Consider the following 23,109-nt stretch of genomic DNA (forward strand, 5'->3'; position numbering starts at 1 on the left):
TGTGTAAATTATGTATGTGGTACAACAGTAATCAAACGCAACTTCATTCTTTCTTTACTAAAATCAGCATTGGTACTCGGCTTCATAGCTGAGAAATTATACCTTTGTTAAGAACCTAAAAAAAAATTGGGATATCTTTGATTTAACCTTGTGTTTTTGATTCTGTTCCAAAATCTTTCATTTTTGCAATAACTCGAAACGTAAGGCAGATAAAGTCATTTGGTTTGGATTTTTGGATTCAGGAGGAAAAGTTACCGTAGGTGTCCACATTTTGTGGTGATTCCTTAATAAACACCCCTGATACTTCAAATCAACTGAATAAATAAGCCGCGATTAGTAAATTGTTTAATAAATTGAAAAATCAGTATTTTGGAATGGAACGGTCAGACAGTGAAGGGAGGTTAGTGGTGGTCACACCTGGTTGAAGTGACGTGGAATGGGCCGGTGGTCGGTGGAATCTGTCAGTTACTCCTTCATGGGCTTTTCTTTACAGCGGCTAGCCAGCCTCTCTCCAGTGTTACCTTATCCATCTGCAGGGACGTAGTGTGGGGAGATGGGCTCTGAGCCTGGCATCTTCACTCGTCACTGCCCTTGATCTTTGCCAGTAGATTTTTCATTTTGATCTTTGCGCACTGCAGTCCAGCTAGCACTGTATATTCTGGACAGTGAGGTCAGAGGTGCCTGGCTATTGGCTGAAAAAGAGGAAGAAGTGGTAAATTGTTTCGCTGACCTCTTCTCCTTGATTGGCACACTTTATGTAAGGCGTGGACCAGAGCAGAGGTTACAGGTCTCATGTAGGGTGCAGACGCTGTTTCTGAAATATCCTGAGGTTCTCGCAAGCATTCTTGGAGAGAGACAAATATGTTTTGCCATCTAGCCCTTAATATCTGCAGTGATAGGTAGGATAACAATCCTTGTGCGCTTCCTATCTCTTGATGTTCTTGAGACATGCAGATCTGTTCTGCCTAATTTGAACCTAAATATGCGAAACAGTCGTTTTGAGTGAATGTGCTCAAGATAGAGGTCCTCATTCAGACCAGGTCGCAAGCGCTGAGTGCTCGCAACCGGGTCGATGTTTATGCCCTGCGCACGCACAGCGGCCGCACTGTGCGTGCGCAAGCCCCGGAGCGAGAGAGAATTTCTTCAGACTACTTCACAGGCTGGTGCAAGGATGTAACAAACAGGCTGATCCAGAAATTCTCTCGCTCCTGAGCTCACTACAAAAGGGGCGGCTGTCGATGTTGATCGAAAGCTCGCCCCGTTTTGTAGGCGTGACAGGGGGGTGGTTTCACAAACTGAGGCGTTCCTTAAGGAACACCTGCCATTCTGTGGGCGACCGCACTGACATCAGCAGTGATATCAGTGGGGAGCTTCCTGTTCGATCAGAGCAGGAAGCTCCCTGGGGCTTGCGGTTGCTGAGACACAACCTTAGGGTCTCGTCGCAAGCCCCGATGGTCTTCACCATCGCGACCATCAACCTGGTCGGTGGCTAAAGCTGTGGGTGGTAACCCACAGCTTAGCTAGCGACCAGGAGGCCACACTAGAAACTTCAAGCGGCCGCCCTCATTCAGAGAGAGCACTCGCTTCTTGCGACCGCCTCTGAATGAGGGCCAGAATGTTTGAGATTTATCACAAGCAGCCTGGAACATTCCTCGTATGTATGGACATGAAGGATGTGTATTTCATGTAACGATCTGGGAAAGACACCAGTACCTTCTCAGTTTTCCTATTCAGACATCTTCAATTTTGATCCCTAGCTTTGGCTTGGTGACTTTGCTGAGCATGTTCATGAATGCCATGTAAGTTTTATGTCGTCTTTTCTGAGGATCAGTCAGTGGTTTATATTGGTGATCAAGAGTGAATCTTTTTGCAATGGTTTGAGTATTCAAATCTGAGTTAGGACCAGTGGACTGGGCTGACGAGTTTTACAGGAGTTGTGTAGGCTGGATTAGATGTCTACCCATGGGTAGGACCCATATGGTATGTAAGCTAATGTCATCAAAGAGGCCAGTGATCACTGGACGGCTTTAATTGAGTCCCTGGAAACAGTTGAGTGGAACTTAGGGCCTGATTCAGAGCCGCTCGTAAGCGGCCGCTCGTTCGCTCCGAGCGATGTTTGCCCAACTGCGCATGCATACGAATCGTTGTATACGCATGCGCGAACCAGTCAGTGCGGTCGAAATTCATGTGCTCGCAAAATAGCGAATGCCTGAAAATTTGAGTGACAGAAAGAGGCGTATGTGGGTGGTGAAAGGGAAAGGTGCTTGAAATCGGGGAGTGGAGATCAGAACGCAGGCGTGCTTAAAGGTCAAAACGGGCGTTTTATGGGTGTGTATAATTAATACAGCAGCGTCATTGACCACGTCACTGGGTTATTTTATAGTCAGAACTGCTTGCAAAATTGTGGTAGCAAAAACCAACCACAAGAATAGCGAGCAGTTCATACGCTGGTCGATGTACTCGATTAATCTAATAAATATCGGACATGACGTAGGATGCGAGCGGCCAGGGGACGTAGTTTTCCAAAAAACGACCGCAAGTTTTGTTCGCTCGTTCAGACATAGAGGCGTGAACAGACCGCAAAGAGCGAACGGTTCATTTGAATAGTCACCCCTATTTTCTGAACGAGCGAGCGCAAATAGCGTCCGGCTCTGAATCAGGCCCTTAACCCCTAATCCTGATCGCAGGCGTCAGGTGCTGGAACCAGTGTTTGAGTAGTGAGTAATACAGTTAATCAGTAGTTTGCCTGGAATCAACTAAAAATAGCTCTAAACGGATTACCAGAGCTAGATGCCTGGAGCCTGTACCCTCAAAGAGGGATATAGATCCAGTCTCCAGCACACGGAGTCACTACTCAAGCGGTAACTCAGCACAAACCCCAACACTGTGAGAGAGGACCCTCCGCACAACAACCACCATCGATGGTGATTCCAATGGTAGGGAGAGCAGCGATTCCCTGAGACAGGTTAGACGTTGCGATGCGAGTTAGGCAATAGTCTCACTGAGCAGCAGTACAGTCTGAAGTGCAAACAGGGATGGTCCCGAGGAACCTGCCATAAGCAGACACGTTGTAAATAGAAGATTTGCTTGATGTCGTGATAACAGCAGATGGAACACTTGGCACTTGAAGCACTATAATAGTCTTTAGGATAAACCGAATACTTCAGACTACTGCACAGGCTGCTACAGGGATGTAACAAACAGGCTGATCCAGAATGAAAAACAGTCAATGCCATGTAGCCTGATCCGGTCTGAAACCGAAATAGGACCGGAGGTGAACAACAGCTTGAGCCAGACTGAAACCAGAAGCTTGAACTGGACTGGAGCTGAAGGCTTGAAATGGATGGAATTGGAGGAAATGCAGCTTGAACCGGATTGGAGCCGGAGGAGAACAGACAGCTTAAACCAGACTGGGGCCAAAAGTGTAAATGCAGTTAGAACCATCCTAGGAGTGGAGGCTTCAATTGGATCGGAACAGGAGATGATGCAGCAGCTTGAACTGACGTGGAACCAGAGGAGAAACGGGCAGCAACCTGGACACAGGCTGGAGGGGTGCAGACTGGATACAGGTAACAGCGCAATGCTGCAGAGTAACTGGACCAGACTCTGAGACAGCAGCTTGCAGGGGTCCAGGAGTATGGGGGGGGATACACACTGGTGAGTGAGCACACAGGGGAGTATGGGGGGGATACACACTGGTGAGTGAGCACACAGGAGTATGGGGGGGATACACACTAGTGAGTGAGCACACAGGAGTATGGGGGGATACACACTGGTGAGTGAGCACACAGGAGTATGGGGGGGATACACACTGGTGAGTGAGCACACAGGAGTATGGGGGGGATACACACTAGTGAGTGAGCACACTGGAGTATGGGGGGGGATACACACTGGTGAGTGAGCCCACGGGAGTATGGGGGGGATACACACTGGTGAGTGAGCACACAGGGGAGTATGGGGGGGATACACACTGGTGAGTGAGCACACAGGTGTATGGGGGGATACACACTGGTGAGTGAGCACACAGGAGTATGGGGGGATACACACTGGTGAGTGAGCACACTGGAGTATGGGGGGGGATACACACTGGTGAGTGAGCACACAGGGGAGTATGGAGGGGATACACACTGGTGAGTGAGCACACAGGGGAGTATGGGGGGGATACATACTGGTGAGTGAGCACACAGAGGAGTATGGGGGGATACACACTGGTGAGTGAGCACACAGAGGACTATGTGCTAGTGGTAGGTGGATAGGAGGAAACAGTCATGTGAGCAGCAGACAGGTAGTGACTTGTATACTGGCATTTAGCTGATCAGAACCAACATGGCTGTGGCCATGTCCCTTAGGAATACAGTGACCGCGCTCTGGGAGAGAGTAGCCCACCTTGTTGAAGCACTGCCGGACTGGGGATGAATAATAAGTCCCGGTTCTGTGAAACTCTTAGGTTCAGAACCATGTTCAAGAGATGGACGAGACCTCTCATTTGTCATGGATTGGCCATCAACTGAAAAAACAAAAGTCCAATTACCACCGTGCCTGCTAATTGTTGTCATAGGGCTGATGACGATCTTGGGAAAGATGGACTGGAGATACTAGATTCCAATATGCAGGGATTCTATCTAATGTGTTATAGATCAAGTTATTATCAAAATGGAACAAACATCAGCATCATTTATCCTGCCAGTTCCTCAGACGGTCTCCATAGGCGCGTCAGCTGCTTCTCTGGTTGCCATAGGTGAACACCCTCAACAGCGGTCACCCCTTCACTATTTGGGATTGGACAATTGGAACAATGAATGTTAGCCTTTGGGCTGGGGGGCTGTCACTCTTCAGTAACTGTTTCAGGGTTGGGGGCTTTTTCCCCTCTGTAATTCTGGAGAGGAAAAAGAGGGCGATTAAATGTGCTGGAACTGGGGGCCTGATTCAGGCTCGCTACGTACGCATTGCAATGTGCAAACTACTCCATGCGATCGGGAAGTGTTCACCCGCTGCGCATAGCTCGCTAGAATGAGTGACAGGGCATGCCGTTTGTGGGTGGTGACAGAGCTATGGAAACGGGGGAGTGGTGGTGCGAACGCAGGCGTGCCTGAGCGTCTTAACGTTGTTTAAGAGGCGTGCATAATTAAGAGACAGCGTCACATGGTTGAAAATCACACTGAATCACTCGCAGTGCTTGCTGTAGTGTATGGTCAACCACAAGTGCTGCGATCGCTTCCGATGGTTGCATACACATCCTGGAGATGACGAGCGTAAGTGGGCATCTTAAGACTGCCTGGTGGGTGTCTGCATACACAGAGCGATTGCACGCTAAGACATAGTGGGCGTGCTATTGCCTTGCCGTGCGATCGCGGATATCCATACTCTAGCGCCGTGCGAACGCATCTAGCGTGTGGGTCTGAATCGAACCCCGAATTCAGCATTCAAATCTCTAGTAAGAGCACCCCCTCTTGTGAGGAAAGGTCATGAAGATCCAGTTCATTGTCTCAACAGTGGCATTCCTCAGCCATCAGAGAGGTATAAAGAGCAATAGGTAGAGCAAATTGTTGTAGGTATCAGGGCAGTGTTCATTCCAGGGGTGGAAATCTTGGAAGTCGTCTTCAACTCGACCTGATGATAACTCAGTTGAACCACATGGTAGTGCATCTCTTTTGAAAATAAAATAATTCTGAAGGCCTTGTTGGTAGATGGCACCCCAGGTTTTCCTGTTCCCTCCTGTAGCAATGCTTCTTGAGGTCCTAAAGAAGGTATAACGAGGGGGGAGTTAGGGTAATTCTGGTAGTACTGGCCAATGGACATTCTAAACATGGCAGCAGATTTGTTATTGTGGTTGCCTCTAATGCTGGCCACACACATAGCGATATTTTACCCGATCTGGCCGAACGACAGACCGTGTCAAATATGGCCAAATCCTGAGTAAATCGTGAGTCCCCACTCACGATCACGATGCGATGCGCGTCCCCGCCGTGCAGTAGGGCAGATCTGACAATCTAGGACCCGATGCACTGTGAAAGTCTGGATGCAAGAGAGATCGTTTGAAGATTGGACACCAAATTGTGTGGAGATCGTGTGCTGAGCTGCCGGGGAGAGTTTCAAGTGAAATCGTACACATCGGCTCATCTTAAGCACATCACTAGGTCTGTGGCCAGCTTTAAACAAAACTGTTCTTCACCAGGATTTATCGTGGCTGGCTTTATTGGTGTGGCTGCTGACACCAAGATCATTAAGACAAAGGGTTTATGTGACAGGGTGGTTGAGACACTCATGGTTAAGGCTAGAAAGACTGTTTCAGCCAAGAGTTATCACAGGATGTGGATGACCTATCTCCTGGGGTGAAAAGTAGGGTTTTCGCGCCTGTTCATTTATCAGTTGACCTCATTACTGATCATTTTTGCAGGAGGTTCAGAATGGTAATTTGAGACTTGAACGTTCCGGTTTGGTCCTCTTGCTTTTCTTTTAGGCTAAACTGCCGCCTTTACTAGAAGCTCAGACTTTATTACAGGATTTTGTGCATATGCACTTTCCAGTTGCAACATTTGAAATGCTGAGCTCGACTAGTGCTGCTGGCTCAGAGCATGTACAGGAGCCACCAATAGATACGTCACATCGCTGTTATCTACCTCAGTGTAGCGTGTTGCAGTAAATGGGGTATGATGATGATGAAATTTGTGGCAAGAGTCACTGAGTTCACAGCCAGGAATACAAGGTGAGAAGTGACAATGAATTAGATGACAGAAATCCTCATACAATGCCAAGTTTTCAGGAGCTAAAGATTTGCCTAATACAGTGCCAGTGTCAGGATGCGGCCTCGGATTGGCCGCTACTCACCTCCGCGCCGGGGTACTTGGGCTTAGGTGTTCAATCACTGGGAGTGGAGGTGAGTGGTGGCTGAGTATTCTCCCCGGGGTCTGCTAGGGCTTCCGTGTGTGCGTCCTGGTTCCCGTGGTAGCGGGCATGGGCGCAGCCATATTGGTCCATATCATCTGACTAGTCTCCTCCAATGGTAGCCCTGCGGTCACTCAGCTGATCCAATGACCAACTACCTAGGCATATATAGTCTCACTCCAGGAACAGGAAGATGCTGTACCAGTGATTATGGAAAACACCGGAGAGCATAAGAAAGTATCTCCAGTGTGTTGTTTCAGCCCTCACGCTGACCTCCAGTGTTACTTGTATTCGCTCCCATGCTAATTCCCAGCGTGTTACTTTAGCTCTCTTACAGAGCTCCAGTGTTTCATGTAACACTTCCTGTGTTGTCTTTTAGTGTGTTGCTTAGCTCTCTAGCTGGCTCTCTGTGTTACATGTGTCAGCCTTCAAGCTGATTACTAATTTAGCTGTCAAGCTGCATCCCTGTGTTTACTTCTCCTCTGCGGTTAGGATCCCTACAAATTCTCAGTGTATTCTTGTGTCTACATTTCTCAGTGCAACTGTGCGATTAGGATCCCTATCGATTCCTAGTGTTTTATACCAAATGCTGACTATCATCGATTCCCAATGCTTCATACCAAGTGCTGACTACCATCGATTCCCAGTGTTTCATATCAAGTGCTGACTACCATCGATTCAAAGTGTTTCATATAAAGTGCTGGCTACCATCGTCACTCAGCATCTCTTACCAATTCCAGATTACCATCGCTATTCAGCAGACCATACCAGGTGCTGACTACCAGTGCAACTCGCATATCATTCTTTGGAGCATCATCCTTGCCCATCAGTACTTATATAGTCCTCACATATCTATCTCTGTGTTTTCTCCAGGCTCCTGCCTCAGGGGCCGCGACCTGTTCACTTGGTGCAGCAAAACCAACATCCTACTTGGAGGGGTCAATGGTAAATACCATAGAGTGGACTAAACTCCGCGCCCTGGGTAGGTCTCGCCAACACCTGGGAGAGGCGTGTGAAGAGGACGTATATATAATGCCTTCCCGTTTCCACTCACCCGCTACCCTTATCCCACCGGCCCAAGTTCCAGCAGCTTTAGCCTATATATACATCAGGGTGTGACAGCCACAGGTCAGGAGTGAGAGAGTTACTGTATACAAAGCCAGAGGTCAGGAGTGAGAGTTACTGTATACAAAGCAAGGAGTGAGAGAGTTACTGTATACAAAGCAAGGAGAGAGAGTTACTGTATACAAAGCCAGAGGTCAGGAGTGAGAGAGTTACTGTATACAAAGCAAGGAGAGAGAGTTACTGTTTACAAAGCCAGAGGTCAGGAGTGAGAGAGTTACTGTATACAAAGCCAGGGGTCAGGAGTGAGAGAGTTACTGTATACAAAGCCAGAGGTCAGGAGTGAGAGAGTTACTGTATACAAAGCCAGAGGTCAGGAGTGAGAGTTACTGTATACAAAGCCAGGGGTCAGGAGTGAGAGTGTTACTGTATACAAAGCCAGAGGTCAGGAGTGAGAGAGTTACTGTATACAGAGCCAGAGGTCAGGAGTGAGAGAGTTACTGTATACAAAGCCAGGGTTCAGGAGTGAGAGTTACTGTATACAAAGCCAGAGGTCAGGAGTGAGAGAGTTACTGTATACAAAGCCAGGGGTCAGGAGTGAGAGAGTTACTGTATACAGAGCCAGAGGTCAGGAGTGAGAGAGTTACTGTATACAGAGCCAGAGGTCAGGAGTGAGAGAGTTACTGTATACAAAGCCAGAGGTCAGGAGTGAGAGTTACTGTATACAAAGCCAGAGGTCAGGAGTGAGAGTTACTGTATACAAAGCCAGAGGTCAGGAGTGAGAGAGTTACTGTATACAAAGCCAGAGGTCAGGAGTGAGAGAGTTACTGTATACAAAGCCAGAGGTCAGGAGTGAGAGAGTTACTGTATACAGAGCCAGAGGTCAGGAGTGAGAGAGTTACTGTATACAAAGCCAGAGGTCAGGAGTGAGAGTTACTGTATACAAAGCCAGGGGTCAGGAGTGAGAGTTACTGTATACAAAGCCAGAGGTCAGGAGTGAGAGAGTTACTGTATACAAAGCCAGAGGTCAGGAGTGAGAGAGTTACTGTATACAAAGCAAGAAGTGAGAGAGTTACTGTATACAAAGCCAGAGGTCAGGAGTGAGAGTTACTGTATACAAAGCCAGGGGTCAGGAGTGAGAGAGTTACTGTATACAAAGCAAGGAGTGAGAGAGTTACTGTATACAGAGCCAGGGGTCAGGAGTGAGAGTTACTGTATACAGAGCCAGGGGTCAGGAGTGAGAGAGCTACTGTATACAAAGCCAGAGGTCAGGAGGGAGAGTTACTGTATACAAAGCCAGAGGTCAGGAGTGAGAGAGTTACTGTATACAAAGCAAGAAGTGAGAGAGTTACTGCATACAAAGCCAGAGGTCAGGAGTGAGAGTGTTACTGTATACAAAGCCAGGGGTCAGGAGTGAGAGTGTTACTGTATACAAAGCCAGAGGTCAGGAGTGAGAGAGTTACTGTATACAGAGCCAGGGGTCATGAGTGAGAGAGCTACTGTATACAAAGCCAGGGGTCAGGAGTGAGAGTGTTACTGTATACAAAGCCAGGGGTCAGGAGTGAGAGTTACTGTATACAAAGCCAGGGGTCAGGAGTGAGACATTTACTGTATACAGAGCCAGGGGTCAGGAGTGAGAGTTACTGTATACAGAGCCAGGGGTCAGGAGTGAGAGAGTTACTGTATACAGAGCCAGAGGTCAGGAGTGAGAGAGTTACTGTATACAAAGCCAGGGGTCAGGAGTGAGAGTTACTGTATACAAAGCCAGGGGTCAGGAGTGAGAGAGTTACTGTATACAAAGCAAGGAGTGGGAGTTACTGTATACAAAGCCAGAGGTCAGGAGTGAGAGAGTTACTGTATACAGAGCCAGGGGTCAGGAGTGAGAGAGTTACTGTATACAGAGCCAGAGGTCAGGAGTGAGAGAGTTACTGTATACAGAGCCAGAGGTCAGGAGTGAGAGAGTTACTGTATACAAAGCCAGAGGTCAGGAGTGAGAGTTACTGTATACAGAGCCAGGGGTCAGTAGTGAGAGAGTTGCTGTATACAGAGCCAGGGGTCAGGAGTGAGAGTTACTGTATACAAAGCCAGGGGTCAGGAGTGAGAGAGTTACTGTATACAAAGCAAGGAGTGGGAGTTACTGTATACAGAGCCAGGGGTCAGGAGTGAGAGAGTTGCTGTATACAGAGCCAGGGGTCAGGAGTGAGAGTTACTGTATACAAAGCCAGGGGTCAGGAGTGAGAGAGTTACTGTATACAAAGCAAGGAGTGGGAGTTACTGTATACAGAGCCAGGGGTCAGGAGTGAGAGAGTTGCTGTATACAGAGCCAGGGGTCAGGAGTGAGAGTTACTGTATACAAAGCCAGGGGTCAGGAGTGAGAGAGTTACTGTATACAAAGCCAGAGGTCAGGAGTGAGAGAGTTACTGTATACAGAGCCAGAGGTCAGGAGTGAGAGAGTTACTGTATACAGAGCCAGAGGTCAGGAGTGAGAGAGTTACTGTATACAAAGCCAGAGGTCAGGAGTGAGAGTTACTGTTTACAAAGCCAGAGGTCAGGAGTGAGAGTTACTGTATACAGAGCCAGGGGTCAGTAGTGAGAGAGTTGCTGTATACAGAGCCAGGGGTCAGGAGTGAGAGAGTTACTGTATACAAAGCCAGGGGTCAGGAGTGAGAGAGTTACTGTATACAGAGCCAGGGGTCAGGAGTGAGAGAGTTACTGTATACAGAGCCAGGGGTCAGGAGTGAGAGAGTTACTGTATACAGAGCCAGGGGTCAGGAGTGAGAGAGTTACTGTATACAGAGCCAGGGGTCAGGAGTGAGAGAGTTGCTGTATACAGAGCCAGGGGTCAGGAGTGAGAGTTACTGTATACAGAGCCAGGGGTCAGGAGTGAGAGAGTTACTGTATACAGAGCCAGAGGTCAGGAGTGAGAGAGTTACTGTATACAAAGCCAGGGGTCAGGAGTGAGAGTTACTGTATACAAAGCCAGGGGTCAGGAGTGAGAGAGTTACTGTATACAAAGCAAGGAGTGGGAGTTACTGTATACAAAGCCAGAGGTCAGGAGTGAGAGAGTTACTGTATACAGAGCCAGGGGTCAGGAGTGAGAGAGTTGCTGTATACAGAGCCAGGGGTCAGGAGTGAGAGTTACTGTATACAAAGCCAGGGGTCAGGAGTGAGAGAGTTACTGTATACAAAGCAAGGAGTGGGAGTTACTGTATACAGAGCCAGGGGTCAGGAGTGAGAGTTACTGTATACAGAGCCAGAGGTCAGGAGTGAGAGAGTTACTGTATACAGAGCCAGGGGTCAGGAGTGAGAGAGTTACTGTATACAGAGCCAGAGGTCAGGAGTGAGAGAGTTACTGTATACAGAGCCAGGGGTCAGGAGTGAGAGTTACTGTATACAAAGCCAGGGGTCAGGAGTGAGAGAGTTACTGTATACAAAGCCAGAGGTCAGGAGTGAGAGTGTTACTGTATACAAAGCCAGAGGTCAGGAGTGAGAGAGTTACTGTATACAAAGCCAGAGGTCAGGAGTGAGAGAGTTACTGTATACAAAGCCAGGGGTCAGGAGTGAGAGAGTTACTGTATACAAAGCAAGGAGTGAGAGAGTTACTGTATACAAAGCCAGAGGTCAGGAGTGAGAGAGTTACTGTATACAAAGCCAGAGGTCAGGAGTGAGAGTGTTACTGTATACAAAGCCAGAGGTCAGGAGTGAGAGAGTTACTGTATACAAAGCAAGGAGTGAGAGAGTTACTGTATACAAAGCCAGAGGTCAGGAGTGAGAGAGTTACTGTATACAGAGCCAGGGGTCAGGAGTGAGAGAGTTACTGTATACAAAGCAAGGAGTGAGAGAGTTACTGTATACAAAGCCAGGGGTCAGGAGTGAGAGAGTTACTGTATACAGAGCCAGAGGTCAGGAGTGAGAGAGTTACTGTATACAAAGCCAGAGGTCAGGAGTGAGAGAGTTACTGTATACAAAGCCAGAGGTCAGGAGTGAGAGTGTTACTGTATACAAAGCCAGAGGTCAGGAGTGAGAGAGTTACTGTATACAGAGCCAGGGGTCAGGAGTGAGAGAGTTACTGTATACAAAGCAAGGAGTGAGAGAGTTACTGTATACAGAGCCAGGGGTCAGGAGTGAGAGTTACTGTATACAGAGCCAGGGGTCAGGAGTGAGAGAGTTACTGTATACAGAGCCAGAGGTCAGGAGTGAGAGAGTTACTGTATACAGAGCCAGAGGTCAGGAGTGAGAGAGTTACTGTATACAGAGCCAGAGGTCAGGAGTGAGAGAGTTACTGTATACAGAGCCAGGGGTCAGGAGTGAGAGAGTTACTGTATACAGAGCCAGGGGTCAGTAGTGAGAGAGTTGCTGTATACAGAGCCAGGGGTCAGGAGTGAGAGTTACTGTATACAAAGCCAGGGGTCAGGAGTGAGAGAGTTACTGTATACAAAGCAAGGAGTGAGAGAGTTACTGTATACAAAGCCAGAGGTCAGGAGTGAGAGAGTTACTGTATACAAAGCCAGAGGTCAGGAGTGAGAGTGTTACTGTATACAAAGCCAGAGGTCAGGAGTGAGAGAGTTACTGTATACAGAGCCAGGGGTCAGGAGTGAGAGAGTTGCTGTATACAAAGCAAGGAGTGAGAGAGTTACTGTATACAGAGCCAGGGGTCAGGAGTGAGAGTTACTGTATACAGAGCCAGGGGTCAGGAGTGAGAGAGTTACTGTATACAGAGCCAGAGGTCAGGAGTGAGAGAGTTACTGTATGCAGAGCCAGAGGTCAGGAGTGAGAGAGTTACTGTATGCAGAGCCATAGGTCAGGAGTGAGAGAGTTACTGTATACAGAGCCAGGGGTCAGGAGTGAGAGAGTTACTATATACAGAGCCAGAGGTCAGGAGTGAGTGAGCTCTGGGTGACCACCTAGTCTTTTGTTCACTAGTTCACAAAGTTTTACACATTCAACTCTGGTAGGTACAGCAAACTGCAATCTGAGTGTACCTTCCCGTAATCTGAGTGTACCTTCCCGTAATCTCTGAGCGTATCTTCCCATAGGGGTAGTTTTGGCACTTTTCAAATGTTCCTGTGTCCCCCTAAAGGATTAATGACAAAAGAGGTTTTTTTCCAGAAACTCTTCTCGAGGTTCCAATTGAAAAAATTCCTTTTGTCGCAGGTCCTACCAAATAGAAGAGTTATTGCCACTTAGTTGAAATTGGCTTCAGGTTTATTGAATGATTATAAATCCAATGTCACAAACGTTTGCATAAAGTTTATTCCATGTTTCTATGTCCCATACAAAACATGGATTCCTATTTCCTATCCACTTTTTGTGACATTGGATTTATGAACCTTCAAAAAAACCTGCATTTAATTTCAATTAAGTGTTAATTGAATCTTCAGTTTGGTAGGATCTGCACCCAAAGGAACTTCTTGAATAAAAAAGTATTTAATGTGAGTATAATAATTGTATGTTTATTATTTATTGGTATGAATTTAGGTGAAGCAAGGCAAGGTACATGTGCTCCTCCTCTCTCCCGAGGCTCTAGTTGGAGGAGGTCAGTCTGGCTCCAGTTGTTTACCCCCTGCTGACCAGCTGCCCCCAGTAGCCTTTGCCTGCATAGATGAAGTCCATTGTGTATCTGAGTGGTCCCACAATTTCCGTCCCTGTTACCTTCGGCTCTGCAAGGTGAGTGATCCTGGATCCCCTGTAATTGTTTTATTACTATATGATATAATGATATGGCCAATGCTTATTCTGTTATATAGATAATACTATGGAAGCATGGCCTTATCTTTACCACCAGTAACACACACTGCAGGGTTATCCGTCCAGTAACACACACTGCAGGGTTATCCGTCCAGTAACACACACTGCAGGGTCATCCGTCCAGTAACACACACTGCAGGGTCATCCGTCCAGTAACACACACTGCAGGGTTATCCGTACAGTAACACACACTGCAGGGTCATCCGTCCAGTAACACACACTGCAGGGTCATCCGTCCAGTAACACACACTGCAGGGTCATCCGTCCAGTAACACACACTGCAGGGTTATCCGTCCAGTAACACACACTGCAGGGTTATCCGTCCAGTAACACACACTGCAGGGTCATCCGTCCAGTAACACATACTGCAGGGTTATCCGTACAGTAACACACACTGCAGGGTTATCCGTCCAATAACACCTACTGCAGGGTTATCCGTCCAGTAACACCTACTGCAGGGTCATCCGTCCAGTAACACCTACTGCAGGGTCATCCGTCCAGTAACACACACTGCAGGGTCATCCGTCCAGTAACACACACTGCAGGGTTATCCGTACAGTAACACACACTGCAGGGTTATCCGTCCAATAACACCTACTGCAGGGTTATCCGTCCAGTAACACCTACTGCAGGGTCATCCGTCCAGTAACACCTACTGCAGGGTCATCCGTCCAGTAACACACACTGCAGGGTTATCCGTCCAGTAACACACACTGCAGGGTTATCCGTCCAGTAACACACACTGCAGGGTTATCCGTCCAGTAACACACACTGCAGGGTTATCCGTCCAGTAACACACACTGCAGGGTTATCCGTCCAGTAACACACACTGCAGGGTTATCCGTCCAGTAACACACACTGCAGGGTTATCCGTCCAGTAACACACACTGCAGGGTCATCCGTCCAGTAACACATACTGCAGGGTCATCCGTCCAGTAACACATACTGCAGGGTTATCCGTCCAGTAACACCTACTGCAGGGTTATCCGTCCAGTAACACATACTGCAGGGTTATCCGTCCAGTAACACATACTGCAGGTCATCCGTCCTGTAACACATACTGCAGGGTCATCCGTCCAGTAACACACACTGCAGGGTCATCCGTCCAGTAACACATACTGCAGGGTTATCCGTCCAGTAACACCTACTGCAGGGTTATCCGTCCAGTAACACCTACTGCAGGGTTATCCGTCCAGTAACACATACTGCAGGGTCATCCGTCCAGTAACACATACTGCAGGGTCATCCGTCCAGTAACACATACTGCAGGGTCATCCGTCCACTAACACACACTGCAGGGTCATCCGTCCACTAACACACACTGCAGGGTCATCCGTCCACTAACACACACTGCAGGGTTATCCGTCCAGTAACACACACTGCAGGGTTATCCGTCCAGTAACACACACTGCAGGGTTATCCGTCCAGTAACACACACTGCAGGGTCATCCGTCCAGTAACACACACTGCAGGGTCATCCGTCCAGTAACACACACTGCAGGGTTATCCGTACAGTAACACACACTGCAGGGTCATCCGTCCAGTAACACACACTGCAGGGTCATCCGTCCAGTAACACACACTGCAGGGTCATCCGTCCAGTAACACACACTGCAGGGTTATCCGTCCAGTAACACACACTGCAGGGTTATCCGTCCAGTAACACACACTGCAGGGTCATCCGTCCAGTAACACATACTGCAGGGTTATCCGTCCAATAACACCTACTGCAGGGTTATCCGTCCAGTAACACCTACTGCAGGGTCATCCGTCCAGTAACACCTACTGCAGGGTCATCCGTCCAGTAACACACACTGCAGGGTTATCCGTCCAGTAACACACACTGCAGGGTTATCCGTCCAGTAACACACACTGCAGGGTTATCCGTCCAGTAACACACACTGCAGGGTTATCCGTCCAGTAACACACACTGCAGGGTCATCCGTCCAGTAACACATACTGCAGGGTCATCCGTCCAGTAACACCTACTGCAGGGTCATCCGTCCAGTAACACCTACTGCAGGGTCATCCGTCCAGTAATCAGAAAAGAGGACGTTTTCATTTATCACTAAATGTTTTGCAATGGGGATAAGCTCCAGTAACAGGAATCTGGGGCTTTCAGACCTGATTTCTTCCTCCTCTGTCGGGCAGGGTCAGCGTACATATAGCAAAAATGTTTAAAAAATATATTTATATACAGCGCCTTGCAAAAGTATTCACCCCCCCCCCCCCCTTTGCTGAAATGAGAAAAATATATATAAAAAAGAATCTTTATAAATAAAATTCTGAAAATTGGCATGTGCATATGTAATCACCCCCTTTGCTATGAAGCCCCTCAAACGTTCTGGTGCAACCAATTCCCTTCAGAAGTCACATAATTAGTGAAATGAAGTCCACCTGTGTGACATCTAAGTGTCACATGATCTGTCAGTATAAATGCACCTTTTCTGAGAGACCCCAGAGGCTGCAACACCACTAAGCAAGAGGCATCACACCATGAAGACCAAGGAGCTCTCCAAACACGTCAGGGACAAAGTTGTTGAGAAATACAATTCTGGGTTGTGTTATAAAAGTATATCCAAATCTTTGATGATCCCCAGAAGCACCATCAAATCCATCATCATCAAATGGTAAGAACATGGTACCACAACAAACCTGCCAAGAGAGGGCCGCCCACCAAAACTCACAGACCGGGCAAGGAGGGCATTAATCAGAGAGGCAGCACAGAGACCAAAGGTAACCCTGAAGGAGCTGCAGAGTTCCACAGCAGAGACTGGTGTATCTGTGTATGTGACCACAATAAGCCGTACACTCCATAGAGCTGGGGTTTATGGAAGAGTGGCCAGAAGAAAGCCATTACTTAGTGATAAAAATAAGAAGACACGATTTAAGTTTGACAAAAGACATGTGGACGATTCCCAACACATCCCATCACCCCAAGAACACCATTCCCATAGTGACACATGGTGGTGGCAGCATCATGCTGTGGGGATGTTATTCTGCAGCAGGGACTGGGAAACTGATTCAAGTCGAGAGAAAGATGGATGGTGCTAAGTACAGGGATATTCTTGAGCAAAACCTGTCTCAGTCTGCCTGTGATATGAGACTGGGACGGAGGTTCCCCTTCCAGCAGGACAATGACCCGAAGCATACTGCTAAAGCAACACTCGAGTGGTGTAAGGGGAAACATGTAAATGTGTTGGAATGGCCTAGTCACAGCCCAGATCTCAATCCAATTGAGAATCTGTGGTCAGACTTGAAGATTGGTCACAAGCGGAAACCATCCAACATGAAGGAGCTGGAGCAGTTTTGCCTTGAGGAATGGGCAAAAATCCCAGGGGCAAGATGTGGCCAGCTCAAAGTGACTTGCAGCTGTAATTAACGCAAAAGGTAGCTCGACAAAGTACTGACTTTAGGGGGGTGAATAAATGCACGCTGATATGTTGTCCTAAATGTTGGATTCACAATATAAAAAGAACACAAGGTCACAGTTGTAGACATGTTCTGTGAATGAAATGATGCACACCTTCACACAATCCATTGTAATTCCAGGTAGTGAGGCAACAAAACATAAATAATGCAAAGGGGGGTAAATACTTTTGCAAGGCACTGTATATAATGCAAGGATTTGGTGCATAGGGATGATCTTTGAGGATGTTGACTCATCCTCCCTACTAAATGCCTGATGAAGGCAGTATGTACTATTGAATTGCGTTGCTGTTTGAAAGTACTTTCTCATTTGTACTGTTAAATAACAGGTTTCCATTTTTGCTTATTGAATAATATGAGTTATATATATATATATATATATATATATATATATATATATATATATATATATATATATTACATTGTGGATGGATCAATTTGGCGGCTTTATTGTTTTCTCAACAACACCTTGAAAATACAATCTTGGGGAACTTCACCAGTCCTTGAAGGGACGTGCATTCCTGTTATATGTAATGTATTATTTTCTCCCATCTTACTCCACAAAAGTTCTGTTAACGTACTAAATACACCTGAAGTATAAACTCCAACCCAAAGAAAAGGCTACAAGACGATTTGCTCCAACCATATAGCCTACAGTTCTGCGGCTGCCTGACCATCATCCTGTTCTGATTGGGTCCCCAAGGGATTGTTGCTTAACCCCTTTGTTGCTGTGGATTTTTGCTGCCCCGTCACATTCTGACATCAATATATTTTTCAGCAGACTTTGCACTTTCAGGAGGTTTTCATAAGATAAATCCACAAAAAATGGAAGAATTATAAATCATGTTATAGTGGTTTTTTTGCACATTTTTGCTGTCACACAGTACAGGATAATGGGGTAGCCCAATGAGGCCTGGAAGGTACAATGCTTTAAAAATATGGGGACCCCCTTTTCTTTTCTTTCCAACTTTTTTTTAATACAAGATGGAGGAATTTTATTTTTGTGTATTTTTGTCATTGTCTGATGACCACCAGACAGGAACTAATCAGGGGGCATATCATTTAAAAGAGGGGGGACTCCCCCCTTTCAAACATGGATTCCCCTTTGTATGCTCTTGTCCAATATGGGGAAGATAAGGCACAATGGCCCCTACCCCATCCATTGAGCAGGGTGGTGATGTATGGTGATTACCACACAATAGCTGCTTCTTACTATGATGCCTCAGGTCATGTAACTGTCACACACCTGGGTGTTAGCACTTATTACTGTGTCCGGTGATTACCACACAATAGCTGCTTCTTACTATGATGCCTCCAGTCATGTAACTGTCACACACCTGGGTGTTAGCACTTATTACTGTGTCCGGTGATTACCATACAATAGCTGCTTCTTACTATGATGCCTCAGGTCATAGAACTGTCACACACCTGGGTGTTAGCACTTATTACTGTGTCCGGTGATTACCATACAATAGCTGCTTCTTACTATGATACCTCCAGTCATGTAACTGTCACACACCTGGGTGTTAGCACTTATTACTGTGTCTGGTGATTACCACACAATAGCTGCTTCATACTATGATGCCTCAGGTCATAGAACTGTCACACACCTGGGTGTTAGCACTTATTACTGTGTCCGGTGATTACCATACAATATTCTTACTATGATGCCTCAGGTATATAACTGTCACACACCTGGGTGTTAGCACTTATTACTGTGTCTGGTGATTACCACACAATAGCTGCTTCTTACTATGATGCCTCCAGTCATGTAACTGTCACACACCTGGGTGTTAGCACTTATTACTGTGTCTGGTGATTACCACACAATAGCTGCTTCTTACTATGATGCCTCCAGTCATGTAACTGTCACACACCTGGGTGTTAGCACTTATTACTGTGTCTGGTGATTACCACACAATAGCTGCTTCTTACTATGATGCCTCCAGTCATGTAACTGTCACACACCTGGGTGTTAGCACTTATTACTGTGTCCGGTGATTACCATACAATAGCTGCTTCTTACTATGATGCCTCAGGTCATAGAACTGTCACACACCTGGGTGTTAGCACTTATTACTGTGTCCGGTGATTACCATACAATAGCTGCTTCTTACTATGATGCCTCCAGTCATGTAACTGTCACACACCTGGGTGTTAGCACTTATTACTGTGTCCGGTGATTACCACACAATAGCTGCTTCATACTATGATGCCTCAGGTCATAGAACTGTCACACACCTGGGTGTTAGCACTTATTACTGTGTCCGGTGATTACCACACAATAGCTGCTTCATACTATGATGCCTCAGGTCATAGAACTGTCACACACCTGGGTGTTAGCACTTATTACTGTGTCCGGTGATTACCATACAATATTCTTACTATGATGCCTCAGGTATATAACTGTCACACACCTGGGTGTTAGCACTTATTACTGTGTCCGGTGATTACCATACAATATTCTTACTATGATGCCTCAGGTATATAACTGTCACACACCTGGGTGTTAGCACTTATTACTGTGTCTGGTGATTACCACACAATAGTTGCTTCTTACTATGATGCCTCCGGTCATGTAACTGTCACACACCTGGGTGTTAGCACTTATCACGGTGTCCGGTGGTGCATCAGTATTTTCCCTGGTTCTTCTTATTCTTGCAGCATCGGCTGTAAACAGCAGAACCGCTACATGAGCGCAGCTATATTAGAGTCTGTCAGCCGAGTCATTAGTGGGTTCCAATCTGGTGTTTCTAGGATGAGTTCACCACTACCGGTGTCGGGTCTTCCTGTGCTCAGAGTCCAGTCCTGTATCCCAGTCCTACTCCTAGGCTTCCGCATAGCACCATGATCACTAAGTGTGCCTGATGGTCTACTCCACATGAGAATCCAGAATCCCATAAGGCATAGTTTCCCAAACGCGGTCCTCAAGGCTCCCCAGGTTCAGGTTTTAGAGATATCCATGATTGAGCACAGGTGATTTAATTAGTACCAAAGTCAACCATGGATATCTCTAATACCTGAACCGTTGGGGAGCCTTGAGGACCGTGATTGGGAACCTCTGCCATAAGGACTCCTTGCTTAATATTTGTTCCGGTTAGGCCTAAGGGTCCCGACACGGATCCACAATAACCTCAGGTTGGGACAGTGACTAATGTTCTGATGTAGGGAATGCTATTTGCTGAATGTATAACATGCATCACAGAATTCATTCATCTTAAGACTAATTTGTGTCTCTTAGGTTCTCCGTGAGCGCCTTGGTGTCCGTTGTCTTCTTGGTCTTACAGCGACAGCCACTTTGGGCACAGCGCGGGATGTTGCCCGGCACCTGGGGGTCCCAGAACATGAGGATATTTCCCTTCGATCTGCTGCTGTTCCTTCCAATTTACATCTCTCAGTGTCCATGGACAGGGACAGAGACCAGGTGATGTTATAGATGCACATATTACATAAGATTTATAATAAAATAACTAACTTGATAAATGGGCATTTTCTCAGCCTTTCAGTCATTTGGGTTCAGTACTTCATAATGGAACTTAGTGTAATTCACACATGGCACGGAAATAAGCCTGGATATATTTGTGCCCGGTAATCAAAGCCTCCGATTTTAGTGGTCGAGTACACTGGAATTAAAACGGCAATAATATTAAATGCAAAGCTAGGCATAAATGCATTCAGTATTATTGCCATTTGGAAAACCGGATGCCTAGTAAATATACTTTTGGACCTTGCATTAGAATAAGTCATCTTCATCTTGCAAAAAACATTTTTTGGCGAAAAAGGTTTAAACACACACCCTCCATTTAAATATTCACTTGGGTCTTCTATACACAGTAGGCTATATAATATGCTGTCCCCTCACTTACATTGAACACAGGAAGATCACCCTCTATAGATGGATGGTGCAGGAAGATCACCTCTCTATTAATGGATGGTGCAGGATGATCACCCTCTATAGATGGATGGTGCTGATGGTGCAGGATGATCACCCTCTATAGATGGATGGTGCTGATGATGCAGGAAGATCACCCTCTATAGATGGATGGTGCTGATGCTGCAGGAAGATCACCCTCTATAGATGGATGGTGCTGATGCAGGAAGATCACCATCTATAGATTGATGGTGCAGGATGATCACCCTCTATAGATGGATGGTGCTGATGCAGGAAGATCACCATCTATAGATGGACGGTGCTGATGCTGCAGGAAGATCACCCTCTATAGATGGATGGTGCTGATGGTGCAGGATGATCACCCTCTATAGATGGATGGTGCTGATGCAGGAAGATCACCATCTATAGATGTATGGTGCTGATGGTGCAGGATGATCACCCTCTATAGATGGATGGTGCTGATGCAGGAAGATCTCCCTCTATAGATGGATGGTGCAGGAAGATCACCCTCTATAGATGGATGGTGCTGATGCTGCAGGAAGATCACCCTCTATAGATGGATGGTGCTGATGGTGCAGGAAGATCTCCATCTATAGTTGGATGGTGCAGGAAGATCTCCATCTATAGTTGGATGGTGCAGGAAGATCACCCTCTATAGATGGATGGTGCAGGAAGATCACCCTCTATAGATGGATGGTGCAGGAAGATCACCCTCTATAGATGGATGGTGCAGGAAGATCACCCTCTATAGATGGATGGTGCTGATGGTGCAGGAAGATCTCCATCTATAGTTGGATGGTGCAGGAAGATCACCCTCTATAGATGGATGGTGCAGGAAGATCTCCATCTATAGATGGATGGTGCAGGAAGATCTCCATCTATAGATGGATGGTGCAGGAAGATCACCCTCTATAGATGGATGGTGCAGGAAGATCACCCTCTATAGATGGATGGTGCAGGAAGATCACCCTCTATAGATGGATGGTGCTGATGCTGCAGGAAGATCACTCTCTATAGATGGATGGTGCAGGAAGATCACTCTCTATAGAAGGACGGTGCTGATGCTGCAGGAAGATCACCCTCTAAAGATGGATGGTGCTGATGGTGCAGGAAGATCACCCTCTATAGATGGATGGTGCTGATGGTGCAGGAAGATCTCCATCTATAGTTGGATGGTGCAGGAAGATCACCCTCTATAGATCGATGGTGCTGGATGATCACCCTCTATAGATGGATGGTGCTGATGCTGCAGGAAGATCACCCTCTATAGATGGATGGTGCTGATGCTGCTGCAGGAAGATAACCCTCTATAGATGGATGGTGCTGATGGTGCAGGATGATCACCCTCTATAGTTGGATGGTGCAGGAAGATCACCCTCTATAGATGGATGGTGCAGGAAGATCACCCTCTATAGATGGATGGTGCTGATGCTGCAGGAAGATCACCCTCTATAGATGGATGGTGCTGATGGTGCAGGAAGATCACCCTCTATAGATGGATGGTGCTGATGGTGCAGGAAGATCTCCATCTATAGTTGGATGGTGCAGGAAGATCATCCTCTATAGATGGATGGTGCAGGAAGATCACCCTCTATAGATGGATGGTGCAGGAAGATCACCCTCTATAGATGGATGGTGCAGGAAGATCACCCTCTATAGATGGGGTGGTGCTGATGGTGCAGGAAGATCACCCTCTATAGATGGATGGTGCAGGAAGATCACCCTCTATAGATGGATGGTGCAGGAAGATCTCCATCTATAGATGGATGGTGCAGGAAGATCACCCTCTATAGATGGATGGTGCAGGAAGATCACCCTCTATAGATGGATGGTGCAGGAAGATCACCCTCTATAGATGGATGGTGCTGATGGTGCAGGAAGATCTCCATCTATAGTTGGATGGTGCAGGAAGATCACCCTCTATAGATGGATGGTGCAGGAAGATCACCCTCTATAGATGGATGGTGCTGATGGTGCAGGAAGATCTCCATCTATAGTTGGATGGTGCAGGAAGATCTCCATCTATAGTTGGATGGTGCAGGAAGATCACCCTCTATAGATGGATGGTGCAGGAAGATCTCCATCTATAGTTG

General features: G+C 46.9%; 1 protein-coding gene across 1 annotated transcript in view; it reads left to right on the forward strand.

Moving 5' to 3' along the window:
* The window catches only part of RECQL4 (RecQ like helicase 4), a 324,140-nt gene that overhangs the window by 161,424 nt on the left and 139,607 nt on the right, over positions 1 to 23,109 (forward strand). Inside the window, exons 14-15 of the mRNA XM_088463386.1 lie at positions 13,426 to 13,614; positions 20,366 to 20,548. Coding sequence (XP_088319512.1) covers positions 13,426 to 13,614; positions 20,366 to 20,548 — 372 coding nt within the window. The remainder of the gene's footprint in view (positions 1 to 13,425; positions 13,615 to 20,365; positions 20,549 to 23,109) is intronic.

Source organism: Taudactylus pleione, unplaced genomic scaffold (assembly GCF_031769625.1).
Source record: "Taudactylus pleione unplaced genomic scaffold, aTauple2 ptg001351l, whole genome shotgun sequence".
NCBI lineage: Eukaryota > Metazoa > Chordata > Amphibia > Anura > Myobatrachidae > Taudactylus > Taudactylus pleione.